Below are 9,182 nucleotides of genomic sequence, written 5' to 3'. Positions count from 1 at the left end.
TTTCAGCAAAAGCACTGGTATATTAGATATTTTTTCTTCTTTTCTTACATAGATCAATGTGTAGAATGGGCAAAATCAAATAGGCACAAAAACCACATTTTATAGCCCCTCCATGTATAGAGATTAATGATGAGGGTTTTTTTAGTAAGCAGGTAACACTACTATCATCCTACCTACATTAAAATTAATCACTTACTCAATAGTATTAACTATTTACTAGAAGAATAATGAAAAAATACATTTTTCTCACCAGAAGTGAAAAAAGTTATACCTTCAATTACTGCAATTTTAATTTAAAAACAAAATATTCTTACTAGTATTAAAAATGCAGAATGTTGGATGGATGTATGGATATTTGTTGTATGTAACTCCAGAATGGATAAACAGATCTGGATGAAATTTAGTACAGAAATATATTAATCAATATACATATTTTCTGTAAATAATGTATGTATTTGTTTATGTTTTTCATATATTTAAATTATAAATACGTTTAGTGTTTTGAACACGCAAAAAAAACAGTTATTACTTTAGTACTACTTCTCAGATGCAAATTTCTTGGAAATCACTTCATTGTTTTTTTTAATTTGTAATTGATTAAGATATCAAAATATCCAATAGCATTTGCTCTTTTTACCTGCCTCAATTTAAGCAAATACTGTATTTTCCTTACGTTTCTGTGATATATTTTAACCATAAAAATATTTACAAAATTAATTTCACAACGAATTTCGACATTAATTCACATGTGTGCATGATAATGAATAATGAAAATATATGATGTCTATACATCAACGTTGTAGGTATAAGAACAAATGCAAAAATGACATTTATCCTTCGCCATTTTCACCCGAGTTATTTTAGCGAATTCACTAAATAGACAAACTTTAAATTGTGTAATTAACAAACTAGATAGTTTGTTGTAACATTAAAATTCACAAAGTTGATAATAAACTCCCGGGGAACTTATTACAGCCTAACAAATATATAAAATGGCAGAAGGGGGTCGACTTACCTCGATATCAGCATTAGAAGCGGCGTTGGAAGGCTTATGGTCCGAATTATTTTGATGTTCTTTTACTAGGCTGTATAAAACTTTCGAATCGTCGGTAGAAATATTTGTGACAGTTTTATCTGGGGCTTTCGGTTCCTTATCATACTCCGGTGGAGGAGCCATCTTGAAGGAAGAGCAATCAGACAGATGACACAAGTCTTATGACTTTAGCACACTCAAACCACCCTCTCCACCTATTTTTACGGTTTCACTGCCTTAAAATTAAATCATTATGATTTATCAATTTATTTACTACACATCTAAAGTTCTACGAAACAGGAAAACCGAATTCTTCATTTTCGACAGATTCCATCTAACATTTTTCCAATTTTTATGAATAATGGTGACTTTAGTACGGACCGAGCGCCCTCTGCTGGCATAACCAAGGCATAACATTACTTTTTAACAGTTTAAAAATAATATTTTAGTAGCCAGCAACACCTTCTTTAAATTGATTACAGTAAAAACGAACTTGCAAAAACACTATGTAATAGTAATATTTCGTGTAATTATTAATTAATAGTATTTAATAGAATTACAAAATTAACACAGTAGCTTGGACGTCTATTAAATGTAACGTCCAATTGATCCATAGTTTTTGCTGTGTTGAGATAGAATTATTATTTTTTAAAGATTTCATATAATAAAAAATATAACAAAAGAAACATATACCTCGAGTTACCTAGTATATTTTTATTATTACATATAAAGGAATTAAACAAAAACTTACATTTCGATCTGTAGAAGTTTTTTTTCCTATATTGCTAAAATGTCAACCAATGTCAATGTCACTTTGGTTTAGTTTGGTATCACTGCTGATATCACGGAAATTATTGTTGCGCATTCAAGAACTTTACAGAATAAAGGTACTAACAGGTTTCTCAGCGTATTTGCATTGTTTAGTAAGTTAAACAACACTGATATAATGGCCGAGACTAAGGAAAACATTTTTCTTTTCGTTCCCAATATAATCGGTAAGTACGTCTCCCGGTATGTGTTATCGATTTTTTAAATACTTGCGTCATTGCTTATGTTATGTATTTCAGGATTTGCGCGTATCTTCCTTGCTATTATAGCATTTTATTATATGCCTACACACTGTGTTTTGGCATGCATTTGCTATATTACATCGGCTTTATTGGATGCGGTCGATGGTCATGCAGCCAGATACCTCAATCAAAGTACGTAGAATATGTTGTATTTCATTAATTAAATTAATCGAAACTATATTGTGTTGGAGTTAATCTCTATAATTTAAAGCTGGGTAAGAGAGTCATGGTTGTGGGCGTTGCCAGGCAATTATTTAGGCTAGGTCTGAGGAAAAAGCCTCACCACCACTTGGTGACGCCAATAAGACCGCACTAAATAGTTAAAATAATTTAACAGTAATTATAATTGTTTGAACTCTAAAAAATCACTTTATAAAGCAAAATTATGTGTTTGTTCTTTCAGTCTTTAGTTAAAAATTTAGCTATAGCACTTATAGTTGTTAACTGGCCAATATGTGTCTCTTAGTAATAAATTTGAAATCAACACTAAGGGATTTCCTCTTGTAGTGTTCAAATACTCTTCATGTTGCAACAAGTTAAAATATATTTTTGTAAACAGGTACTAAGTTTGGAGCTATTTTGGACCAGCTGACTGATAGAGCGGGGACAGCTGGCCTCTTGATGACATTGGCAACATTCTATCCTCGATACACTTTCTGGCTGCAGTTGTCTATGGTCATTGATATAACTGGCCACTGGCTCTACCTCCACACTTGTATGCTGCAAGGGAAGACTTCTCATAAGTTTATTGACATGTCAGAGAATCCAATCATGCATGTCTACTATACCAACAAAACTGTCTTATTCCTGATGTGCGCTGGAAATGAAGCATTTTATGCATTATTGTATGTAATGCACTTCTATACTGGACCTACAGGTGAGATATTTATATATTTTTCAAGTAGGACTAACTTCTATTTATTACGAAGTCAGTATAGTGATTATTGTTAATTGTATAGCCAATAATAGGTCCACAATAATAGAAATGTTGTACAACAATAATATTGTGCGAATGGACAATAAAACAGAAAGAGAAACAACACAGGAATATACAAAATTGTGCAATAAAAAAAGAAGAATGTCACTAATATCAAATTGGCACATCATATTATCATCTCCCCTGCTTTATCCTACTCCCGTAGGGTCGGCGCACCGGGTTTTCGTCCTCCAAAGCACTCTATCATCCGTCATCTCAGTCATCACTCCCTTCTTTAAATTGGCACATCCTATGTGATATTAAAATTGAATGTACTTCACTTTTTAAAAAAGGAAAGGATAGAAAAGGGAAGGTAGGTAGAGTAGTTTTATAATCTAGGGAAATTTCTAGTCCTCTATCCTTTAAGAGAAGGTAATTCATAACTTTAATTTATTGAATTAATCACTTTCCTAGTTATATATTTTGTAATATTTTGCATTTAAAAGTATACAATAATTAAATAAATGTTTTTAGTGTTGGGTGTGGGACTATTCAAGTTGCTAGCTCTCCTGACAATGCCAGTGGCGGTTGTAAAGGCTTTCATTACGATTGTCCATCTCATTGTGGGATCTATCAACTTGTCAATCATTGATGTAAATGAACGAGCCGCGATCGCTGAGAAACAGAAGAACTGAATGGAATGTATATTACATTTTAGTATTTTCCAGAATAAGGATCAAGTTGTCTTCTGTAGATTTATGTTTTATAAATACTTGTATTAAAAATAAATTAATAGTATGGTGTAATATCAGTTGGTAGAATTTTGTGTATGATTTGTCTTATTAATGGAATTTCGATGTCAACAATCTCAGAAAAATGTGAATGATTTTGTAAGGATTTAAAAATCTGTTGTAAACTTTGACATTCTCAATTTAAACATATTCTGTGTTTTCTAGTCGAATATTCTAAGCTATGGTTGGTTTATCATTCTTTTAAGAAATTATAATAAAATGGTTATGGTTTTATATTGTGTGAAATTGTTGTTCAATAATCACCTTATTGTTGTCTTTCTAATATCATAAATGTGAAAGTTTATATGGATGTTTGTTAGAGTTTGTAGCCTAAATGGCTGAAAGGATCTGGATGAAATTGGGCACAGCAGTAGAGCATAGTCTGGAAGAACACACAGGCTACTTACTTTTGTTTTTTAATTCCACGCGGATGAAAGCTAGTTAATATATAAAGCTACAGATCTATGTATGTTGCTCGAATTTTACCGTATTTACAAACATAAGTACAATTATTTTAATGAAAATGCAATGTTCATAGGATTATTAATTTTTATTGCCATTATTTATGTTAAAAACTCAAATACATAATTGTATTGTGGTTCACTTTGTGTTTAAAATTAAAATCTTTTATGTATAAAAATCTATATATGTACTATTCACTCCGCCCTATCTATTTCATGTAAATTTTTACAAAATGAATAAACTCGTTTTATAAATAATTAGTCTAAAAGGTCTGAATTATTTGATCCCAATTGTATTTAAAACAAGACTTTTTAGTTGTCCAATTTGTGTTTAAAATATTTAAATATATGTTTTTATTGTTTTTTTTTTAGAAGATATTTAATGGACTTTATAAAATGAGAACCTTTTTTTTTTACGTTTCTATTTTTATACCTTTACAGTTGTTCCTATTGTCTTAAATTGTGACTATTTTGCATTTTTAATCCGTTATTACATTAGTAAGTGATATTGTTTTAATTTAATAAAATACAAACTTTATTGTATAAATGATATTTCGCTAATAATGTAATTTTAATCAAAATGCATTTATGTTGTGAGAATAAACTAAGAAAATGTAAAAAATTGTCTTTTACTTATATTCAAGAACTAAATATACAAGACTTCTTTAATATTGATTATCAAGATTGATCAACAATAGCAGCGTTAGGGTGGGGACAACCGCCCAGGGCGCTTTTTTACGTATATCTCGCCCAGAACGCCAGCAATCCTAAACCTGATCCTAGGTTAGGAGTATAACAATATAAAGCTATGGGTAATTGTTCTTTGGGAAAAATAGAAACAAAACCAATTGTTATTAAAGCAATTTATTAAAGTTTTGTGTAGGCACATAAGCTATTACATAGATAAAGAAAATGAAATGCACAAGTCTTATTGTTACATTGTTACTAAAGTAAATTAAATGAAATATAAGTAATATAAGGTAATGTGAATTAAAAAAAATCATATAGAATCAACCTTTGAGGCTACTCATACCGGCTCTCATAATTTCATCGACAAGTAGCAGGTTACTTGCGATAATAGTGCAAGAGTTGAGAATCTGCTTCTTTACGATATAATTATCTAAAATACCCAAATCGCAAGGTTTAATCGCTTCACCGGTGCTCAAGTCTAGACCGATCGCATCCGGACTAAGACGGCACTCCTCCTGCAACTTAACAATGGTATCCTGTGCATCGTAACCGGAGTTCACCGCAAGCATTTTAGGTATAATTAATAATGCTTCAGCGTAAGCTTGAATTCCAAGACGCGCTTTGCCTTTTACTGTATCTTTGTACTTTTGTAATTCCAAATTAGCTTTGATTTCAAAAGTACCAGCGCCTGCTACTACCGCTTTATCATCGATAGCATTGTTAATTGCACGAAGACCATCTCGTACCGCGTCTTTGATTTGAATAAGAGTGTGCTTGTTAGGTCCTTTGATGAGGATTGTAACCGACTGGGGGTTTTTGCATTCCTCAACAAAAGTGTACTTTTCTTCTCCAAGGATATGTTCATAGACCAGTCCGGCATATCCGAGACAGCTTTCCGAGAGGTCATCTACGGAGTTCATAGCGGAGCCTCCACAAGCTAACGCGAGGCGCTCCATGTTGCGCCGTTTAGCTCTGCGGAGGGCGATCATGCCCTCCTTCGCGAAGGCATCCAATGACAGAGGGTCGATACCCTTCTGGTTAATGACGACAAAGGTCTTGTCAGTGCCATCACATACCTTCTTCTTTAAAGCAATAATCTGGAAGAGAGATCCAAGTTAAGAGATTTAAAATAATCTAAATTTAGATATATCTTTAATCACAGAGCATTTCAAAATGTGAAATAGTCTAGGGTTTACTAATTTTTTAGTATCAGGTAAGACATTTGGCACATTTAAATACAAATATTTGATTGGTAAAAGTTTTTTTTACAGGTCAAAATTGTTTTACAGCTATTCTGAATGGAAAATAAGACAATCAACATGGTAGAAAAAAAGATATATTTGATAATGAAGAAAAGTTTTAACATTTTTACCTTCTTAACCCTCTGATCGATGAAATCTCTCTCAGCTGCAACAAGCTTGTCCCTCTCCTCTGCGTTTTTATAGAAGAATCCGGAGTTAACAGTTGTCTTTTCATACTCAAGAGAGACATTGCATGTGAGGATGTATGCGTTTTCAACACGCTTCGGCATATCGGGGTGACGGGCGCCGTGGTCCATCACCAGACCTAGAGAAGAACCAATCTTCCATTACATGCTAAATTTGCTATAGATGTGCAGAATATGAACTTGTACGGTGTCTGTATACAGGCTAAGGCGTTTTAATTTGCAAAGATTTCTACCGAATTTTCTAAAGATTTCTAGCTGGTTTTGCTTCTGTAGTACTAACTGAAAAGTCGAACTTTTCAGTTCAAACTGTACACATGTAGGCAATATTTTAATCTTACTAATATTATAAATGTGAAAGTTTAGATGGATGGATGGATGTTTGTTAGGGTTTGTAGCCTAAACGGCTGAATGGATCTCCATGAAATTTGGCACAGGTTTAGAGCAACATCTGGAAGAACACATAGGCTTCTTTATTTATTTAATTTAGTTTTTTAATGTCTACTTGATCAGAATGATACAACGTTTCAACATATCCTATTGAAATTTGGCACAGATATAAAACAGTCTGGAGTAGATATGGGATAAGCTTCCTCCCCAAGAAATGTCCGGTTTCCGAGGGATACATAGCTTTTTGTAATTTATGTAGTTTGTATGTTTTCTAATACCACGCGGACGAAGTCGCGGGCAACAGCTCGTAGTTTAAATAATTACATTTTTTATGAGTGTATGTCAGTATGCCAGCAACAAACAAATCTTCACATACTTTGTAAGGGTTTTAGTGTTTTTTTTTATTACTTTATATTATATGGTTTTCTTATCACTTTCCTTTCCCTACAAGATTTTCAATACCTTATTTTTTGCCATGATTTTTAAATTTTCTTTATTACAAATAAAATACATTTTAAAACATTACCTTTAACCAGTGTAGTTTCAGTAGCAGTCTTATGCTGCATTTGCATCAGCTCAATCATGTGGAGGTCTACTGGCTTGTCTGCTGTTCTGATAGCCAACACTGCATCCACACAAGCATCTGTCAGCACATCTGCTAAACTTGCATGTACCTTGAAACATTGCAATATTTAATTATAGATCATTTTTTTGCATGAAATTTTGATATTCGTAATAGACATTTAACTGTGGATAGTATATTAATTGATCCTATTTGAAGGATCTAAAATTCCAAGCAGGATTAAAAATAAAACTTAGTAAGTAGCCTGTATTCTTACAGACTATATTCTACATCTGTGAAAGTTTTTATTGAAATCTACAAAGCTATTTTGGATATATTTAGAAATAAATGCCAATATTTGTATAGATATCTATATATCCATATATTTGTAGTATTAAAAAACATGATAAAATCTCACCTTAGTTTTGAGTGATGTGCGTGCAACATCCAACAAACTCTCTCTGGTAATTTCAATTGGTATTTTCATTGATTCCAAAACTTCTAATGCTTTGTTGCGAGCTAAATCATAGCCTTCTGTGATTATTCTAGGATGCAAACCTGGAAAGATTTATAAATATTACATAACATACATACATAACATGTTTTAAAACAGCAATAAAAAAATAAACTAAACATATCATTCCAATCCTATATACAAGCAATTTTTAACTACTTATTTAAATAAAAACATGTCTAATAAACATATTTTGTCAAGTAATTCTATAACTTTGTATGTTATTTACCAATATATATGTTTTAATAATTATTTTTTTAGTTGTGTATAACTTAATTGTATTGTTTCTCAATTCATTGACACAAACTCATACAAAAAGAAATAAACAGGGTTCATTCACACACAAAATTTACCTTCACTAATGTAAATTTCAGCTTGCTTCAATAACTCTCCGATAAGTAATACTGTAGATGTTGTACCATCTCCAGTAGCATCATCCTGGGCTGTTGATGCTCGTGCAATGAGAGACGCTGTTGGATGCTGAATTTGCATCTCATGCAACAATACATTACCGTCCTTGGTTATCTTTATATCACCCGCACCGGACACTAACCTGAAAGGAATGTTAATAAATTAAAGCCTAAATATTAAATAATTACTAAAGGTTCCATACATGCTTATGTCTGTTTTCTTTTTACTTTATGTCAACTACAATTTCTGCATAAAGAAATACATTTTATTAATTATTATTATTTATTAAATTAGATTAATAGTACAAGAATGTACAAAAATGTTAGCCACTCAGCTCAAAGTGCTGATAAAGTTTATTTAATAAATATATTTTATGTCTTAAGGCAGATTGTTTTTTGAATAAGATCATTTTTACTGTTTAATTTTTGTTTGTCAATACAAATCTAGTATTTTAAACATATATAAGGTTGCAGTGACAACCGGTAGTGCGTGATGGGAACACATGAATGTTTAGATTCATTTTTTTTGTACTATAACAAAAAAAATAACTTGGTTTCAATATTAAATAATAATCTAGCTTTGAAAAATACAGAATAACATATTTAGTTTGTTGATCAAATAACAAAAGATAGAATTACTCACATTTTCATGGTGCCTTTAGGGCCGAGGTTAGTTTTCATTACATCTTGAATGCCTTTTGCAGCAGATATGTTTAAAGCTAAAGCATGAGCTGCTCTCGCAAATTCGGCTTTAGGGTTTAATAAGCTAATTGCAGCCATTATAATTTATTATATTCACAAAATTTTAAAATAAAGACCTCAAACTCGTAGGTCACACTTTTATGAAAATCAAAGACAATGAACCAAAAAGTTTGAGAGGAGCAAGTTTACAGCACAGTGT

At 31.7% G+C, this 9,182-nt stretch overlaps 2 protein-coding genes across 2 annotated transcripts; one reads left to right on the top strand and one right to left on the bottom strand.

Annotated features, from left to right (window-relative positions):
- The first annotated feature begins 1,836 nt into the window (after positions 1-1,836).
- Positions 1,837-4,167, top strand: LOC106108851 (CDP-diacylglycerol--inositol 3-phosphatidyltransferase). Its single transcript, XM_013290141.1, has 4 exons — positions 1,837-2,028; positions 2,101-2,235; positions 2,663-2,980; positions 3,554-4,167. The coding sequence occupies exons 1-4, from the start codon at positions 1,980-1,982 to the stop codon at positions 3,712-3,714; spliced, it is 663 nt and encodes a 220-aa protein (XP_013145595.1). The 5' UTR covers positions 1,837-1,979; the 3' UTR covers positions 3,715-4,167.
- Positions 4,168-5,119: 952 nt separating this feature from the next.
- On the bottom strand, positions 5,120-9,145 carry LOC106108841 (T-complex protein 1 subunit zeta). The gene is made up of 6 exons (XM_013290130.1): positions 8,925-9,145; positions 8,225-8,424; positions 7,776-7,915; positions 7,322-7,469; positions 6,334-6,527; positions 5,120-6,058 (listed from the first exon to the last, which is right to left on the bottom strand). Exons 1-6 carry the CDS (start codon positions 9,059-9,061, stop codon positions 5,282-5,284), a joined length of 1,596 nt encoding a protein of 531 aa, XP_013145584.1. The 5' UTR covers positions 9,062-9,145; the 3' UTR covers positions 5,120-5,281.
- Positions 9,146-9,182: the final 37 nt, after the last annotated feature.

Source organism: Papilio polytes, unplaced genomic scaffold, assembly GCF_000836215.1.
Source record: "Papilio polytes unplaced genomic scaffold, Ppol_1.0 DF824269.1, whole genome shotgun sequence".
NCBI lineage: Eukaryota > Metazoa > Arthropoda > Insecta > Lepidoptera > Papilionidae > Papilio > Papilio polytes.
The sequence above is the reverse complement of the archived record's forward strand: the minus strand, read 5'-3'. Positions and strand labels throughout refer to the sequence as shown.